This window comes from Euleptes europaea, chromosome 3, assembly GCF_029931775.1.
Source record: "Euleptes europaea isolate rEulEur1 chromosome 3, rEulEur1.hap1, whole genome shotgun sequence".
In the NCBI taxonomy this organism is placed as follows: Eukaryota; Metazoa; Chordata; class Lepidosauria; order Squamata; family Sphaerodactylidae; genus Euleptes; species Euleptes europaea.
The window spans coordinates 111,923,727-111,943,611 of record NC_079314.1 but is presented as its reverse complement, the minus strand read 5'-3'; the positions used below and the strand labels follow the sequence as shown (position 1 = coordinate 111,943,611).

The 19,885-nt window shown below is 46.6% G+C and overlaps 1 protein-coding gene across 1 annotated transcript; it reads right to left on the bottom strand.

Annotated features, from left to right (window-relative positions):
- On the bottom strand, window positions 1-19,520 carry PYROXD1 (pyridine nucleotide-disulphide oxidoreductase domain 1). Its single transcript, XM_056847076.1, has 12 exons — window positions 19,428-19,520; window positions 16,987-17,067; window positions 15,908-16,027; window positions 13,866-13,994; window positions 11,857-11,930; window positions 7,726-7,886; window positions 5,794-5,894; window positions 4,849-4,987; window positions 3,255-3,367; window positions 2,498-2,620; window positions 1,792-1,929; window positions 1-278 (listed from the first exon to the last, which is right to left on the bottom strand). The coding sequence occupies exons 1-12, from the start codon at window positions 19,518-19,520 to the stop codon at window positions 30-32; spliced, it is 1,521 nt and encodes a 506-aa protein (XP_056703054.1). The 3' UTR covers window positions 1-29.
- Between the last annotated feature and the right edge of the window lie 365 nt (window positions 19,521-19,885).

The window sequence follows — 19,885 nt, the reverse complement described above, 5'->3', positions numbered from 1 at the left end:
AAGTCCAAGACAGTGACATTTTCAGAAGCTCAGTCAAAGTAATCCTCTATGTCTATGTTTGGATCTAGGAGATCTTCCCCGTAGCGGGAAAGATCCATCTGATTGAGAATCAAGTTTTCAAACGTTTCCTCCAGGTCGGTTTCGCCAATGAGCACGGCGCCCATCATTCGTCCATTCTGCATCACCACTTTGACATACTCCTGGCCTTTGGTGCATCTCAGCATCAGCTCGTGGTCTAACCCCAGTCCTTGGCCGTTGTATTTTCCTAGCAGAACCACCTGTAGGAATACAAGCAAAAGTTATAAACTGCAAACATCTTCTTGGGCTTACGCATGCAAGAGTGACAAAAATTGCATAACACAGCCTTTCCATAGATTTGCTTTGTGTTTAGAGCCAGCGTGGTGTAGTGGTTAAGAGGGATGGACTCTAATCTGGAGAGCTGGGCTTGATTCCCCACTCCTCCACATGAAGCGTGCTGGGTGTCCTTGGGCTAGTCACAGTTCTCTTCGAGCTCTCAGCCTCACCTACCTCACAAGGTGTCTGTTGTGGGGAGATAGATCACGATAGGTAGTCATGTTAGCCTGTCACTAGCAGTAGAAAAGAGCAAGAGTCCAGCAGCACCTTAAAGACTAACAAAATTTCTGGCAGGGTATGAGTGGGGAGAGGAAGGGAAGGCACTTGTAAGCTGGTTTGAGTCTCCCTTAAGTGGTAGAGAAAGTCAGCATATAAAAACCAACTCTTCTTTATCTTAAAGGTGGAATTATCCCACACATTCTTTTATGTGTACCATCCACACAGTGAGCTCAAACTCTTACGAGAAATTGTACTGTGAAAGTCCACTTGGTCACAGATTATACACGAGAACACAGTTTTGAAGGGTAGCTGTGTGTTGGTCTGCAGGAAAAGAGCTAGATTTGAGTCCAGTAGCACTGTAGAGACCGACAAGATTCTCAGGGTATCAGCTTTCGGGACTCAAAGCTCTCTATTTGACAATGGAAGCTTTGACTCTCGAAAGCTCATACGCTGAAAATCCTGTTGGTCTCTACAGTGCTACTGGCCTCGAATCTAACAAGAGAGCACACACTCTGGATTGTTAGAATTTACATACAATAATCCAGACTTCCTGCCTTGGAAGATCAAACAGAACAAGTACAGCAATTTAGGATCAGTCATACAATAATCAATCACCGTTGTGCTAACTCTATAAAATCTCAAAAAAACCCCACAGCATTTTAAGGATTGATGCTGGTAGCAACTGTTCCATATATACACGTGAATAAACATGCAGAGTCCAGAGCTAACCAGGAACTGTTCTTAGGAGCTTAACTACAAGTCGTGGGCTAAAACGAGACCCAAATACCCTCTGACGGCATTTTTGTAGGCCTACATCAGCAAGCCCTGAATTGGATAGCCCCAGGCTAGCCTGGTCTCGTCAGATCTCAGAAGCTAACAAGGGTCAGTCCAAGGAAGGAATCTGGATAGGAGACCTCCAAGGAATACCAGGGTCATGACATGGAGGCAGGGAATGGCAAACCACCTCTGAACGTCTCTTGCCTCGAAATCCCCACCGGGGGTCGCCATAAGTTACCTGTGACTTGACGGCAATAAATAAATAAGCAAACCATCAATTGCAGTATTTAACTATAAAATGCAACATACAGAATAAAGTTTATTATAAAGCCAAACTTTGAAGTATAGGCCTGACACATTTACTTGCTAGCTGCCCTGCCCATCGTTGGAAATCAAGGAATTACAAAATGGCATGCAGTTCTTCACGAGCTGCTGAGTTACCTTGTAATTGAAAAATCTTGTCACGTGAGCAAAGAGCTCAAAGCTGAAGTCCATTTCGGTGGGTTCCCCTAAAACATTGGCAGCCATACATTTCGCAGCATACCATCCCATCTGCCGCGCCTGGGTCCAGAGCCTCATCTGAAAAAGGAAAGACAATGAGAGGCACCTGTGTTGACACCCAGATTATTGTCTAAAGGCCTCTGTGTCCCTGGTTCCGAGAGCCTTGTCTCAAATAGCCGGCTTATAGGAGAAACTGCTGCAACCGTCTCATTTTGCGCTACAAAATACAGCAAGCCAATTTTCACTCCAAGAATGCTCTTCTGTATGTATAAATACTTCACAGAACTGTGAAAGTTCTTCAATGCTCGTGCATTAGGCAGCCTCCTAAGCCCTTTCAGCCCGGGAACACCCCCTTTGCCCTTACTTGCCCTTACTTACACCTCAAAAGGTGGTGTAGCCCCATGGAACCCTATGGAGTGGATCCATAGGGCTTGCAAGTAAGGGCAAGGTTTTGGCTTCAGTGGGGGGGCCAAAACCTCCTTTGGAGGCAGCGTGGCTGCGCTACCTCCAGCCACCGGCGCAGCCCTCCCCCTCAGGAATGGGCTGTTAGCCTCCAATTCCATTGCACGCAGATGCGTTGGTCACAAGATACAGACCCTTCTCTCCCCAAAACCCTGGCTGGGAGTACAACCCACATTTGCTTTACCTGCTGCCATACTGGACTGGGCTCCCACGATGTTGTGCAGATGTCTCCCGCTGCGTAGATATCTGGTAGCGAAGTGCCCATCTCTTTGTCCACCTTTAAACCTCCATCTTGGCCCAGAGCAAACTGAACAAAATAATTTAAAAAGTGGTTGTTAAAAATGAACAAGGGAGAGAGAAGGGGACAATTCCCCTTGGCCAGAGTTTTATATAATAAACTGGGAACGTTGTTTATAAATCTTAAATAAATAAGTGTGTATTTTTTGAAAAAGATGGCACCTTAATAAGAAACATGCAATTGATTCATCCCAATTTAGATACCACATGGTGTACTGGTTAAAGTGTCAGACTAAAAAAAGGTAAAGGTCCCCTGTGCAAGCACTGGGTCATTCCTGACTCATTGGGTGATGTCACATCCCGACGTTTACTAGGCAGACTTTGTTTATGGGGTGGTTTGCCAGTGCCTTCCCCGGTCATCTTCCCTTTACCCCCAGCAAGCTGGGTACTGATTTTACCGACCTCAGAAGGATGGAAGGCTGAGTCAACCTTGAGCCGGCTACCTGAAACCAACTTCCGTTGGGATCGAACTCAGGTTGTGAGCAGAGCTTGGACTGCAGTACTGCAGCTTACCACTCTGTACCACGGGCTCTTAAAAAAATCCTTGTAGGAGATGAAAAAACAAACAAACCAAGGCTGCTCTCCCACCTCCAGCCCTGGTTTGGAAAAAACCTGCACCAGTCAGATTCACCCTTAATCCTTACGTTATTTCCCTCGAGGAAGGGCCTGACATTTGGAACCACTCCGGTGGCGCTGACAATGAAGTCACAGCCGTACACCTTCCCGTTGGTGAGTTCTGCATACACTGGCCACACTTCTGAAAGGAGAGCACCTTATTAACACCAGAGGAGGGGAAGGGACCTTGCCTCTTTTTCATCAGTTCATAGGTTATGCTTAAGATGATGATCCTCACGCTCTGTGAGCTCTATATCTTTAGATGGAGCAACCAACAGCCCACGTGGAGTTGGCAAGCTGCGTCTTTTTAAAGGTTTTTTTCATTCTCACAAAAGAAAGAAGATTTTACATAAGATACACTACACAATATTTGATTAACACAATAATGATGTTCGACAATATTGTAGAGTGAACTGTGATAAAACAGAATGAAAAAAGAACTTGCAGTGGTGATTTCTATTACAAATCTATACATAAATTTATAAAAATAAATCCCAAATATTGAAAATAAAGTTCATATATTATCTCTGTAATATATTTAGACTCCCCCCTTTTAACACCTTTTCAATGCAATATAACAAAAGGATTATTAGTGATTCATACATATCATTTGAACAACCTCCTTCTCTGCTTCCCATTTTTAAGACTAACAGGAGTAGTATGCTTTCCATTTGTCTTGAAATTCTTTGGTCTATTATTCACATTGTTCGTTAATTTTGCCATTACTGCATATTCATTTGGCTAGTTTACTTTCCCTGTCCTCCCAACGAGGACACTCTTTCGCTTTCCATTTTGTTGCAAATATAACGCTGGCCACTGTTATCATATATCTAAACAATTCTTACAAGATTTTTGCTCTTGGCTTCCATACCAAATGTAATTTTAAAGGTTTTTCTAGATTTCAGCAGGTATTACTTTCCTTGGGGGGGGGGGTCTTTTTGCACGTCCACCACATATGATGAAGGGTGCCGTCTGCCTTTTGCATTTCCAAAATTTCTCATTATAGTTCCTGTCCCTCTTCTCGATATCCTTTGGAGTAATATACCACCGATAAAACACCTTATACCAATTTTAATGTTTGATTTGCTGTAAATTTTATATGTTTCGTCCATAAGGTTTCCCACTGTTGGAGAGATATCTCTTCCTTAAAATTGCGCATCCATCTAACCATATGTGTTTTAATTTGTTCTCTTTCTGTGACAAATTGAAGTAATAGTTTATAAATTCGACCTAAAAAGTGGGGTTTTCCCTGCATTATCACTTTTTCGAATTTTGTCATTTCCCTTACTGTGCCTCTTGCTGAGTGAATGTCCTTTTTTAATCTTGAAACTCATTGAAAATATAATCGCCATTGCACTTTTTTGCCTTCATCCTTCATCTTTTGCCAAGACTTGATTTCTCCTTGCGAGTTTATCATATCTCCATATGTTATAAAATCATTATTTTTTTCCTCACATTCTTATCATAATATGCTTCTTATGGGGGACATTAACGGGGATATTGGAGGACTAACTCTTCTTCGGGTAGATTCCCCAATTCTCAGTAGTCAGTCTCAAATTACATGGGGCAAGCCATGTCTTGGTCAGCAAATGAGTTCTCTGCTCTTTTATAAGTTCTGCTTACCTTGATCTGGTTCTGCCTTCCCCTCATCCTGTTGAGCTTTTGGGAAAGTCAAGGATACTTTCTGTGACCGCTGGAATTCTGCCTGAAGGTAGATTTTCTTTATTTCGCACAGGCTTTCAATGTGAACTTTATGGGACAGCTTAAGAGAAAGGGACAAAGGCATTCCTTAATATCGTAAGCACTAGCAATAGTACCAACAGCCTTTAAAAGGTGTTCCCCTACAGTGAATACAGACAATGGAGTCCTTCCAAGCCCATGAAGGGCATGTGAATTACCTTGGTGGATCAAACCAAGGTCTGGCATGCTGGTGTATAGATCACACCAATCATACTGATGTATACTGGACTGTGTGTGTTTAGGGGCCTTGATCAATGTGAAGTCTAACAGACGACAAAAAGGGCAACAGTCCAGTAGCACCTTAAAGACTAACAAAAATATTTTCTGGTAGGGTATGAGACGACAAAAAGACAGGTTGGCACATGTAGTAGAATTCTGAGCTGTTTTTAAGAAGGGGAATTAGTGCAAGCAAACAGGAAAGAGGATCCAAACATGACATCCAAATCACAAGATGTCACAGTTCCGCTGTACACTGCACTGGTCAAGCCGCACCTGGAGTGTTGTGTGCAGTTCTGGAGGCCTCACTTCAAAAAGGATGTGGACAGAATGGAGCGGGTACAGAGGAGAGTGACCAGGATGATCAGGGGTCTTGGACACCAAGCCCTATGAGGAAAAGCTGAGGCAGTTGGGAATGTTTAGTCTGGAGAAGAGGAGGTTGAGGGGGGACAGGATTGCTCTCTTTAAGTATTTGAAGGGCTGTCGCTTAGAGGAGGGCAGGGAGCTATTCCTATTGACAGCAGAGGATAGGACTCACAGTGCTGGTAATTCCATATCCCCACACAGGCGACCGGGTACCTAAGGACACAACATGAGGAGAAACAGTCCCACCTCTTTTGCTCCCTTGAGATGCAAGCCCTCGTGCCAATCAGGACCCAAAGCACTGCCCAGTTTCCTAAGACTGGCTCCAGCTTTTTCTTCCTTCTCACTTTCTGGAAAAAAAAATCAAGGAAGAGACCAAGGCGTGTTGGCATTAGACAGCTTAGATCACCAAACCATTCTACAGATGCTAATCTGAGGGCCAGAACAGCCAGACTCCCTCACAGGGGGGCAGGCACTATAAAGTCGGCATCATCTTGCTGTAAGGCGTTCATCAGTACGGAGCACAGGCAGTTTGATAGTCAGAGACCATCACCTCGAGGGCTAATGTGCTTCCCTCAGGAGCCAGATGTACCAGAAAGGCCAAGAACCAAAGCCAAAGACTGGCAATGCAAGGTATATGGAATCCCACAGAGTCTCAGTACTTCTTTTCATGAGAAGAGCCCTGCTGGATCAGACCAGTAGTCCCTCTAGTCCAGCATCCTGTCTCACACTGCGGCCAACCAATTCCTCTGGAGGTCTAACTACAGGGCATAGAGGCCGACGCCTTCCCCTGATGTTGCCTCCTGCCACTGGTATGCAGAGGTAGACTGCTTCTGAATGTGCAGGTTCCCATTAGTCACCATGACTGGTTACAGTTGAGGAATCTCTCCCTCCATCAATCTGCCTAACTCCCCTTCTACAGCTACGCAAGATTTTCCTTTCACAATGACGACTCCAAGCGGAATTCTTCAGAACAGACCTCTGGGGGGCCTCTGTGGGACAGACAAAGGTGCCATGCAGCAAGGGACAGAGGAGTTGAAGCAAACTGCCTCACCCTCGCCCTGTGTATATAAAAAGGCGGGCTGGCTCTCACACAAGAGGAGGCAGTTCTGTGAACACAGCAAAAGCGAATGCAAGAGCAGGGCGAAGAGACCGTTCGATGCCTCTTCTTGGCCTCAGCTTCTCCTGCTACACAGGTCCTTAGATCCTCAGTGGCGACTGAGAAAGGAGGCAAAATCGCTCCATTTGCAGAAGCCTTGGATCTGAGCAAATTCTGTCCACTATCTTTTAATCTTTCCACAAGGAGCTCAGCGCCTCCCGTTTTATCCTGTGAGGTAGGTTGGGCAGAGAGGGTGTGACTGGCCCAAGGTCACCCAGCAAGCTTCCAGAGAGGGGGTTCAAACAAGGGCCTCCTAGTTCCTAATCTGATTCTCTAACCTCTATGCAATACTGGCGTATTAATTTAATGAACAAAACAGTAAATAGTGATTTTAAAAAGGGCTTTGGAGTAAAAAAGGTAATAGTAATTTTTAAAAGTGCTCTAGAGTGTTCCATACTCTACTTCAGTAATCCCTACCAAGTCAGCCAGTATTATTACTCTGCAGGAGGTGGGCAAGGGTGTCTTGGGGGTAAGACAGCAGCGGCTGGTAGCCAGTGAGATGGGAATGGAACTCTGCATGCCGGGGTCCCCAACCTTTTCGAGCCTGCGGGCACCTCTGGAATTCTGACACGACGTGGTGGGCGCGGCAACAAAACGGCTGCCACAAACCGGCTGCCGCAGGAGGTGGAGCCAGCCACAACATGATGGCCACAGCTTAACTTCAGTAATACAGTGCGGATTCTGTTGAAGTGGTGGCGGCTGCTGCCAAAGCAACATTTAAAAAAAATCTGCACAGCCAATCAAATCTCCAGTAGTCAGAACCCTTGCTGGGCAAAAGCCCTACCTGGCCCCGTTGGCAGGCACCATGTTGGGGACACCTGCTGAGCCCCACTGCCCAAAGGTGCTGAAACAGACATTCATAGCTCACATGCCAAACTGCTATTCTGCATTAGGTCTCACAATTCCAAAAATTTTAAAGCACGTCGATTTGACTGGTGCAAAGGTTTGCACGCTTTTGAAAAAAAAAAACCACCGCACATGCCAACAAGGATGCCGGGCACTCTGTTGTGAACTCTGCCTACCTGCCATTGTATATTTTGTCCTCTTACAAGTGATCGGAGGCTCCGGCTTCTCCGCGCGCAGCTTTGGAATCAGGAATTCGGCCGCTCCTGCGTCGAAGAAGGTGTTTCCAATCGCTTTGTCTTTGATAGCCCAGATCACTTCGCAACCTTCAATTTCGTAGCTGGAGAGAGAATTAAAATTAACAAAAAAAGCCTGAGCACTGTCAACTTGCACATTATGTCTTTCCCCCCCCAATGTCTTTTCCCTTCTTTCTGAAAAAAGAGAGAACAGCACCCCCGCTGAGCATTTTTACAAGAGAAAGGTTGTGCTACTAGATCGCCTGGCAAAGCGATAAGGGCCAATTTTAAATTGGTGACAGTAAATTTAAAATCAGTGGGAAGGAAGGGTAATATTCATGTGCTTCATTTATGCCCAGCCTTTCTCCCACAAGGGGACCCAAAGCGGCTTACATCATTCTCCTCTTCTCCATTTTATCCTCACTACAACCCTGTAAGGTAGGGTAGGCTGAGAGTGACTGACTGGCCCAGAATCACCTAGGGAGCTGCCATCGCAGGGCAGAGATTTGAACCTGGGTTTACCCAGATCCTAACTCAACACTCTAACCCAGGGGTGTCGAACTCATTTCTTATGAGGGCCGGATATGACATAAATGTCAATAGGTTGGGCCAGGTTATGTGTACCAAATAAATAAATACCATAAAATGTAGTGCCAGGTGCCAGAGATACGAACTTCATAGAAGACAAAGGCAAAGTCAATTAATGATATTTTTGTTATTGGTTTAAGCATGTTTGTATTTTAAGTAAAAAATAATATCATTAATTGGCTTTGCCTGGGTCTTCTGTACAGTTTATATCTCTGGTCCCTGGCATTAAATTTGATCTGGACTGGGGGTGTGGCTGCCTAGGAACAGAATTTGTGCTCTGGGATTGGAATGACATGTCGCAGAGTGGAATGACAGCCCCTGGGAGTAGCAGGAAGCATTCTACGACTGTCATTCCAGTCCCAGAAGCCTTCTGCTACTTCAAGGGGCTGTCATTCCACTCTGCAACCTATCGTTCTAGTCACAGATCACTTCTGCTACTCCTGGGGGCTGTCATTCCAGTCCCAGAACACTTCTGCTACTCCGAGGGCTTGTCATTCCAATTGGGGGCTGTCATTTCATTCCTGAACACTTCTGCTACTCCCAGGGGCTGTCATTCCACTCTGCAACCTGTCATTCCAGTCTCAGAACACTTCTGCTACTCCCAGTGGCTGTCATTCCACTCCTGACCTGTCATTCTAGTCACAGATCACTTTTGCTACTCCTAGGTGCTGTCATTCCAGTCTCAGAACACTTCTGCTACCCAGAGGTTGTCATTCCACTCTGCGACCTGTCCTTCTAGTCCCAGAGTAGTCTATTTGGGCCCAGAGACTTTAATGGAAAATCCATTCCGCATTTTCTTCGCAACTTTTTTGTGCTGTAATGTATTTCAATGGAGCCCATGCAAGTCAACTGGCATTCTTGGATCCCATTATCTCCAGTGGGCCTGCAAGCTTCTCCCATTGTTTCCAATGGGCAATCCTATCATTCCTTTTAGTACATCCCCTTGTTTGTTTTAGGAATTGCATGGAGAATTAAAGTTTGGGAAGTTCTTTCTGCCTATAGAACAGCAGTGCAAGATTGCTGAGGCTTGAGGATAGGAGATCAACATCTTGCTCACTTAGTCCTGACCCTCAGAAGTTGCCCTAGAGCTCCAGATGCTGAGGTTTACACTTGTCGAGCAGGAAGCTGCTCATCTTACTGCATAATTTGAACAGTGCAATGTAGGGAGGGAAATACATATTTAGGAAATACATATTCAGAGTGTTGGAGGAGAATGTTATGGATACAGTGGACTGTCAGAAAAACCAGTGAGTTATAGATCAAATCAAGCCTGAACTGGCCTTAGAAGCTAAAATTACTAAACTGAAGCTGTCCTACTTTGGACACATGAGAAAACAGGAGTCACTGGAAAAGACAATCATGCTAGGAAAAGTTGAAGGCAGCAGGAAAAGAGGAAAACCCAACAAGAGATGGATTGATTCTACAATCAATCCACAGCCCTTGGTTTGCAAGACCTGAGCAAGGCTGTTAAGGATAGGACACTTTGGTGACCTTATGAATCAATGTCCTCCAAACTGTTCTATCCTTAACAGCCTTGTCAGGTCTTGCAAACTGAGGGCTGTGGCTTGCTTTGTAGAATCAATCCATCTCTTGTTGGGTCTTCCTCTTTTCCTGCTGCCTTCAACCATGAGGGCACTTCACACACACACACAGAGCCCGATCTTCAGATCCCACCCATCCACCCCAGGCAAGCTCCACATGGGGATTGACTGGGGCGGGGAGAGACTGAGGATCGGGCTGCCTCCCGGCCAGGGGACAACCTGATCTTCAGATCCCCCACCCTCACCCCAGGCAAGCTCCTTATGGGGCTTGACTAGGGCGGGGAGAGACTGAGGATTGGGCTGCCTCCCGGCCAGGGGACAGCCCAATCTTCAGATCCCCACCCCCACCCCAGGCAAGCTCCACGTGGGAGCTTGGTTGGGGAGGGGAGGGATTGAAGATCGGGCTGCCTCTCAGCCAGGAGACAGTGCAATCTTGGAGGAAGGCGGCTGGCTAGGCTGGGGCGGAGCAGCCCCAGGTAGCCCAGAAAGGGGCGGGGGAGGGGGGGCTGGCTGCCTCGCGGGCCGGATGGAAGCCATCTGGGGGCCGCCTCCGGCCCATGGGCCGCCCGTTTGACACCCCTGCTCTAACCAGTATATCGCCCTAGCTGAAAGTTAAAGGCAAGGTACTCTTCTAAACTGCTGTTGGTCTAGTTCATGACTAATCTTTTCTTTTCAATTCCCCATTAAATCATCCCTTTCTTCTAAGAAGTGGTGTACTGTATCTATTAAACTGCAAGCTTTCATGCTTTTCTCAAAAAGGCACTGATCCTGAGGTTTTGATTGCACCGAAATACATCAGCTAAAAGGCTGATGACGGACAGATCTATTTTTTTAAAAAAATATACTAATCCTGTTGTGTGTTACAACATCATTGGCTTTAATGATTTGTAGAGATCTTTTACTTCATGGTGCCTAACAAACTGTGTAGAAGAAGAAGAGTTGGTTTTTATACCTTGATTTTCTCTACCTTTAAGGAATCTCAAAGCGGCTTAAAATCGCCTTCCCTTCTTCTTCCCCCCCACCAAACAGGCACCCTGTGAGGTAGGTGGGGCTGAGAGAGTTCTGAGAGAACTGTGACCGGCCCAAGGTCACCCAGCAGGCAAAAGTATAATTATCTGTCACATTCTGGCACAGGCAAGGCTCAGGAGAAATCCAACTGTTGCAGGAATTGGACAAAGTTCAAACTGGGAGTGCAGTGCCATCTACTGTAGCTAAGTGATTGTATCAGCAAGCTGGGGTCTGCAATACTGAACACACACATGCAGCTAGCTGCCTTATACTGCATCAGACCATTGGTCCATCAAGGTCAATATTCTCTGCAGTGGCTCCCAGGGTCTCAGGCAGAGATGAAGAAGAAGAGTTGGTTTTTATATGCTGACTTTCTCTACCACTTAAGGAAGAATCAAACCGATTTACAATCTGCTTCCCCTCCCCACAACATACACCTTGTGAGGAAGGTGAGGCTGAGAGAGTTTGGAGAGAACTGTGACTAGCCCAAGGTCACCCAGCTGGCTTTATGTGTAGGAGTGGGGACTCAAACCCGGTTCTCCAGATTAGACTCTGCCGCTCTTAACTTCTATCCCACAAAGGCGTACTGTTCATCCTCTCTACAACCCCATTAATTAGAAACCATTCAACCTGCGTAGGACTACTTTGCCCAAAGCAACCTACTAAGCTACCTAAGGCTCTGAGCCCAGCCCTCCCATAATCAAGGTTGATGCTAACCACTACACCACACTGTCTCTCCAACAATTAGCCAAGTTCCACTTTCTCTACTCAACTTCCCGTATGACCATTTTCTCCTCCAGCAAGGCAAGAACATCGGGCCAGGTCAACTTTAAACAATAGGATGTACACATAAAGCCACTAGGTGCCGTACATAACTTATTAGTATACATTAGGTCTCTTAAGCACATTTATCTTTTTAAAAAAAAGTTTCACTTACACCAATTCCAATGCAATGCCGCCATTTCCGACAATAATTATTCTTTTGGCTTTTGCCAGATGTTTCTGAAATTCCTACAGTGAAGAGAGAAATCGTTACAGACGGTAGAAACTGAGTGGTCCCCATTCAGTGCTGAAATAGGCAAAACCGTCAAATCAATCAAACTGTGTTAAAGAATCCCGGAGGGGTAGAAGGGGGGGCAGACCTCACAGATGAAAGCCTGTGTGTGTGTTAAGTATCGTCAAGTCGCTTCTGACTCATGGCGACCCTATGAATGAAAGTCCTCCAAAATGTCCTATCTTTGACAGCCTTGCTCAGATCTTGCAAACTGAGGGCTGTGGATTCCTTTATTGAGTCAATCCTCTGGTTGGGTCTTCCTCTTTTCCTGCTGCCCTCAACTTTTCCTAGCATGACTGTCTTTTCCAGTGACTCTTGTCGTCTCATGACGTGACCAAAATACGACAGCCTCAGTTTAGTCATTTTAGCTTCTAGGGTCAGTTCAGGCTTGATTTGATCTATAACCCACTGATTTGTTTTTTGGCAGTCCACGGTATCCGTAACACTCTCCTCCAACACCACATTTCAAAGGAATCTATTTTCTTCCTATCAGCTTTCTTCACTGTCCAGCTTTCACACCCATACATAGTAATAGGAAATACGATGGCATGAATTAATCTAGTCTTGGTGGCCAATGACACATTCTTACACTTCAAAATCTTTTCTAGCTCCTTCATGGCTGCCCTTCCCAGTCTCAATCTCCTTCTGATTTCTTGGCTCCAGTCTCCCTTTTGGTTGATAGTGGAGCCAAGGAATAGAAAGTCTTCAACAATTTCAATTTCCTCATTGTCAACCTTAAAGTTGTGTAATTCTCCTGTAGTCATTACTTTTGTTTTCTTGATGTTCAGCTGTAGTCCTGCTTTGGCACTTTCTCTTTTAACTTTCAGCAGTAGTCGTTTCAAAACTTCACTATTTTCTGCCAATAATGTAGTGTCATCGGCATATCTCAAATTATTAATGTTCCTCCCTCCAATTTTCACTCCACCTTCATCTAAATCTAATCCAGCTTTCCTAATTATATGTTCTGAATATACATTGAAGAGATAGATAAAATAGGGAGATGAATGCCTAACGCTGCCTATTTTTCTACCTTCCCCAGATTAGCTGCCACTTCCTCTGTTAAGACTCCACTGCGACCTCTATGGCTGCCCCCCAAAATCCTCTTAATGCCACTTACTGGAGAGGAGAAATATACATTTTCTAATGAACATGTTTTAAATAAATGAGAAGAAGAGTTGGTTTTTATATGCCAACTTTCTCTACCACTTAAGGAAGAATCAAACCGGCTTACGATCACTTCCCCTTCCCACAGTGGACACCCTGTGAAGTAGGCGGGGCTGAGTGAGACTAGCCCAAGGTCACCCAGCTGGCTTCCTGTGTAGGAGTGGGGAAACAAATCCAGTTCACCAGATTAGCATCCGCCACTCATGTGGAGGAGTGGGGAATCAAACCCGGCTCTCCAGATTAAAGTCCACCGCTCCAAACCACCGCTCTTAACCACTACACCATGAGTGCCTGTTTAGCTTACAAGGGTATGCCAAATCATTTTTTCCCCATCTGCACCTTTCTCTTCCCTACTTTTTTCATGTTTCCAGTATTCTCATCACGTACAATCTGCGGAAGGGTCCAGGCCTAACATCTCTGCATCACATAACTGTAGGGCTGCCCACCCTAGATTGCCCAGGCTAGCCCAATCTCATCAGCTCTCTGAAGCTAAGCAGGGTTGGCCCAGGTTAGTACTTGGATGGGAGACCGGCAAGGAAGTTCAGGATGGCTGTGCAGAAGCAGACAATGGCAAACCACTTCTGTTAGTCTCTTGTTCTGAAAACATTACAGGGTTGCCATTAAGTCGGCTGCGACTTGACGGCACTGTCCACGTTTCACAGCTATTTCGGACAGTGCCTGCTCCAACAGGAGAAAAAATATTAATAAACACAAGCCAACAGCTTTACCACAGCGCTGTCTGTATCCCGGATTCCCAACACAAAGGGGTTTCCTTCGGTAATTAATTTCGGCTTGGCTCCGGCGGACAGACAAAGTTTCTCATAGGCATACTCCTTGCCATCTTCAGTGATGATTTTCTGCAACCAGATTGAAAGAAGAGTTAATTTTTATAACCCACTTTTCTCTACCTTTAAGGAGTCTCAAACCGGCTTACAATCAGCTTCCCTTGATGGGCCTTGGTCTGATCCAGCATGGCTTTTCTTAGGTTCTTAAGAAAAAGAGTTGGCTTTTATACCCCGCTTTTCTCTACACATGAAGCTGCCTTATACCGAATCAGACCCTCGGTCCATCCAAGTCAGTATTGTCTACTCTGACCGGCAGCGGCTCTTCAGGGTCTCAGGCAGAGGCCTTTCCCATCACCTACTTGCCTAGTCCCTTTAACTGGAGATGCTGGGGATTGAACCTGGGACCTTCTGCATGCCAAGCAGATGCTCTACCATGGAGCCACAGCCCTTCCCATTTGTTTCCGCTTCTCATTGTTCTTGCTGATAGACACCTGGGAAAATGTCAAGGAGGACATTTTCCAACCGAAGGCTGGGATTCCTGCACGGGACCTTATTATTTGTCCCATCTGCTTCCAGGTTTTCCCTGTAATTTTTGCGACCTGGGGCTGCCCCTCCCCATTATTGGTCTCCATCCCAAGCCCTCCATGCTGAGGTCAGATGAAAGCCACCCATGCGGGGAATCAGCCAAAAGCGATGCACAAACATTTCCGCAGGGTGGCAGCACCTGCTTTGTGATGAAAGGATAATGCCTGCTTACGCTGCGCTCTAGATTTCTGCTGGCTGACAGCAGGCCGAGACGAACTTGCCCCTTTTGTTCAAGTGACACTTGAAACCAAGGGTGAAGGGTGGAGATCAGTGTCCTACACGTGCACCAGATGGCTCAGTGGTAGAGCATCTGCTTGGCATGCAGAAGGTCCCGGGTTCAATACCTGGCATCTCAAGTAAAAGGGACTAGGCAAGTAGGTGATGTGAAAGACCCCTGCCTGAGACCCTGGAGAGCCGCTGCCAGTCTGAGTAGACAATACTGACTTTGATGGACCAAGGGTCTGATTCAGTATAAGGCAGCTGCATGTGTCCATGTGTTCTGCGTGCCTCCCCACTGTCTTGTTCTGAACGCAGCCTCTTTCCTGTCTTATCAGAGGTTGCTTGAAAATGCAGGGTTGCCAGGAAATTCGCAACTATCTCCTCCCCCGCTCCCCCAGTGACCCTCTATGCCCACAGGAAGCCAAAAAACCTCCAGGATCCCTGATCAATCTGGCCTGGAGGAAAATTGTTTCCTGACCCCAAAGTGGCAATCGGCATTACCCTGGGCATGCAAGAAAGGGCCGCAAGAGCCAAACACTGACACAACCATTCCTGCCCTCCTTCTCATGATCTGCCGAAGTTCACAGGATCAGCATTGCTGTCAGCTGGCCATTTAGCTTAAAAGCCTCTAAAGGAGAGCCCACCACCTCCAGAGGAAGTCCATCCCACTGAAGAACTGCCTATTTAATTTTAAATGAACACAGCACTTTATAGAACAGCACCATGCCTGTATTTAAAAAATCAGGCCATGCTCAAATTTGGGTGACATACATGGAAGGAGAGCAGAGGCTAGATGGCCATCTGTCAGCAATGCTGATTCTATCACCTTAGGCAGTTCATGAGAGGGAGGGCATCTTGGCCATCTTCGGAGCATGGAGTGGGGGTCACTGGGGGTGTGGGAAAGAGGTAGTTGTGAATTTCCTGCATTGTGCAGGGGTTGGACTAGATGACCCTGGTGGTCCCTTCCAACTCTATGATTCTATGAGGTTAACAGTACAGTCCTATAGGTTTCATTAAGTTCACACTAGAGTCATTCTTCATCGGGCTATACTGCTAAGAGTTGCAATACTAATACATGCAACGAATACAGTGACTTCAGGGTAAACCAGCCGTCTTTCTGCAATTGATCTGCCCTTTGAATGTTTCATGTTCCAAATCAAAAGAATAAAAGGTTCTCTTACGCGCTCATCGCTTTTCAATTGTTTTACTCCAGACTGGATAACTTTGATGTTAGGGTAGCGTCTCTCCAGCACGCTGCTCGCTTGTTCCTCAACATCAAATTCTTCTAAGACTCTGGAAACCTGACAGAAAAAACAGCACTATTACTTCAGGGGTAAATTATGCAAATCCTATTGAAGCTGCAACTGCACATTTGCTATGTGTAACACTGTGTGCGTAAGTGCTTCATGCATAATAGTTTTAAAATAACAGAAGTCGGTGAAGGTTGCTGCTAAAAGTAATTTTTCAGCTGCATCAGCCATTCCTTTTTATTGGCTCAATGTCAGAAGTTCCTCTGTTGACTACACACTACATCTGGGGAGCAGGTTGGTAAAAACACACAACTGCCTTGGGAATGAACAGGCTGCTGCCAAGATTGTGTGAATCAGCATAATTGTGTGGGCAATGAATGCATGTAAAATAATGCTCATATTTGTATCTAGGTCTTCCTTTTTTGGTAAGGTAAAAGCAATTTAAATGGGTCTAGAAGAAGGAGAGTTGGTTTTTATATGCCGACTTTCTCTTGCTGCTTAAGGAGGAATCAAACCAGCTAACAATCACCGTCCCTTCCCACAACAGACACTCTGTGAGGTTGATGGGGCTGAGAGAGCTCTAAGAGAGCTGTGGCTAGCCCAAGGTCACCCAGCTGGCTTCATGTGTAGGAGTGGAGAAACCAACCCAATTCAGAGACTCTTTCAGCTTCCCAATATGCTAAGAACTAATACTGGAAAGCAAAACATACTGTGACAAAACCACTGATTTAATAGCAGCAGTTACAGAGAACACTCACAGCCAATAAACATTTTATTCCCATCCTAACTCTGCCTATCTCACTCAAGAATATTCACTGCTGGTTTGGAAACCATATCCCAAGTGAACAAAATGGAAAATCAGAGAAGTGCAGAAATTATAATCCTGGCCTCCCACCCATGGTATTCCTACAAACCACAGCTAGAGTGATCTACACAGATCCGGGAATCCTGCAATAGGCTGTGTACCACCACACCCTAAGCCTCCGAGGGTCAGAACCCGCCTTTCTCACCTGTCTGAAGTTTATTACTGCTTTTATAACGGGAGATGCCGTGATCAGTAAAATATCATCAGAGGGAAACTCAGTCGCCAGCTTGTAAAAGGAAAGAGGGGGAAAGTTAATTTTTCGGTGATATTTTATATTCTAACACCCCCACTCATCCATTTTCTTCCAGACACTTCAACAGTTTCATAATGAGAGAGTAATACATGAACAAAAACACTTGCAAACAGAATAAAACAGGAGTCTTGTGGTACCGTAGAGACTGGGGATGTCAAACATATGGTCCATGGGCCGAATCTAGCCCGCAAGCCAGCCAAGGCTGCCTCCACCCACTCCCCACTCTCGATCTGGGCTGGCAAGGCATGACCCGGCCTGAGCAAGTGACATTTATGTCATATCCGGCCCTCGTAACAAATGAGTTTGACACCCCAGTTACAGACAAACTAACAAAATTTATTACCATGCAAGCTTTTGTGAGTCACATCAACACATGAAGCTGCCTTCTACTGAATCAGATTCTAGCTGGGAAATTCCTGGAGATTTGGGGATGGAGCCTGGGGAGGACAGGGATCTCAGTGGGGTACAATGCCATACAGCCCACCCTCCAAAGCATCCATTTTCTCAAGGGGAACTGATCTCTGTAGTCTGGAGATGAGCTGTAATATTCCCCAGGTCTAGAGTTGCCAACCTCCAGGTAGTGGCTGGAGATCTCCTGCCATTAAAACTGATTTCCAGTTGACAGAGATCAGTTCACCTGGAGAAAATGGCCGCTTTGGCAATTGGACTCTATGGCACTGAAGTCCCTCCTCTCCAAACCCCGCCCTCCTCAAGCTCCACCCCAAAATCTCCAGGCATTTTCCAACCCGGAGCTGGCAACCCTACCCAGGCCCCATCTGGAGGCCGGCTTTCCTACTCTGCAGGGATCCTGCCACATGGCACGTGTGCACAAGCTGGACTAGCGACACATGAAGCTGCCTTCTACTGAATCAGACCCTTGGTCCATCAAAGTCAATATTGTCTACTCAGACTGGCAGCAGCTCTCCAGGGTCTCAGGCAGAGGTCTTTCCCATCACCTACTTGCCTGGTCCCTTTAACTGGAGATGCTGGGGATTGAACCTGGGACCTTCTGCATACCAAGCAGATGCTCAACTACTGGCCAGATGTCTCCACCAGAGAACTTCCAGCCACCTAGTCAGGACTGCTTGACCAGGAATGGAACAATTGCTGTACCACTTGAGAGAAGGATATGTGTTCTTTTAGAAGCTCTACATTGCTAGAAAATTCCCCCCACCACTTTGAGAAACCCCTCCAGAATCCTGAGATGGTTTGATAGCGAAGACAATCCTAACATACTTGAAATGTATTTTAACAGAGGGAGGCAAGGGAGGAGATGAAGTGACATCATTATGAGCAATGTGATATCCAAAATATGCGTCTGAAAAGGAGGGAGTATACAACGGAGCAAGAAGTGACTGTGAAGGAAACAGGACTCTCCTCTGGGGCCTGGAAATTGACTTCAGGCAGATGAATCGCAGGCTTTCTTCACTGCTAATAAAAAAGTTTTTTTTCCCAGAAAGGCTGTCTTATTCCAATGGTCGCCCTGAGCCACCAGTGGGAATGGGGAGGGGTACACATGAACACATGAAGCTGCCTTCTACTGAATCAGGCCCTTGGTCCATCAAAGTCAGTCTTGTCTACTCAGACTGGCTGCAACTATCTATCTCAGATTGAGGTCTTTCCCATCACCTACCCGCCTAGTCCCTTTAACTGGAGATGCCGGGGACCGAACCTGGGACCTTCTGCATGCCAAGCAGAGGCTGTACCCCTGAGCCACGGCCCCTTAACACAATTGGCTACTCTAAGTCAAGGGCAGCTCCAGCTCTTTAATTGACAGGTTGCTTTCCAAAGCCTTAATCAACAAGACTCTTCCCTATATATTGTCGAAGGCTTTCACGGTCAGAGTTCATTGGTTCTTGTAGGTTATCCGGGCTGTGTAACCGTGGTCTTGGAATTTTCTTTCCTGACGTTTCGCCAGCAACTGTGGCAGGCATCTTCAGAGTAGTAACACTGAAGGACAGTGTCTCTCCTTCAGTGTTACTCCTCTGAAGATGCCTGCCACAGCTGCTGGCGAAACGTCAGGAAAGAAAATTCCAAGACCACGGTTACACAGCCCGGATAACCTACAAGAACCAAAGACTCTTCCCTCTTTCTTTACTGCAGTAAGCAACATGTCCCTGCACAGGCTTCAACAGGAGAGCGGCCGCGCATGCGCACTGAACCAGGAACCCGCACAAGCTTGGCACGCCGCGCATGCGCACTGAATCAGGAACCCGCACAAGTTTGGCACGCCGCGCATGCGCATTGAACCAGGAACCCCCACAAGCTTGGCACGCCGCGCATGCGCACAGTCACACACACCCCGCCGCTTGAGGGGGAAAGCAATACCTTACCCTCTCAGCGCACGTCACTCCCGCGATCCCACCTCCCACCACGACGAATCGGCTCCCGGTCGCGGCGAGGAGCGAACGGGAATCGGCCGCCATGACCGCGGGGAAGCGCCTCAACGACCGCGGCCGCCGGGAAGGCGCTTTGCTACGGTGTGCCGCGAGGCTCCTGCTTCGACGTTCCCGCCTCTTGCGCTTTCCGTTCAGAAGTCGCGAGGGGACGCGGCCAGGTGACTGAACGGACTCTTTGCTGCCCCGCAGCGGCCAGACGTTGATATTGCAGCTAAGCAGTACGGTTTGCTAATGGAATGAATGGTCCCGGGGGGAAAATCCACGTTACTCTGTTCCTGCAAACGTCAACTCGCGTCCAGCACCGCTTGGACACGAACACCGTTTATTCCAGCATGCGCTCTTGACTAAATTAAACGACTAAATTAAAAACTAAAGTGTATGAGTCTTCGAAA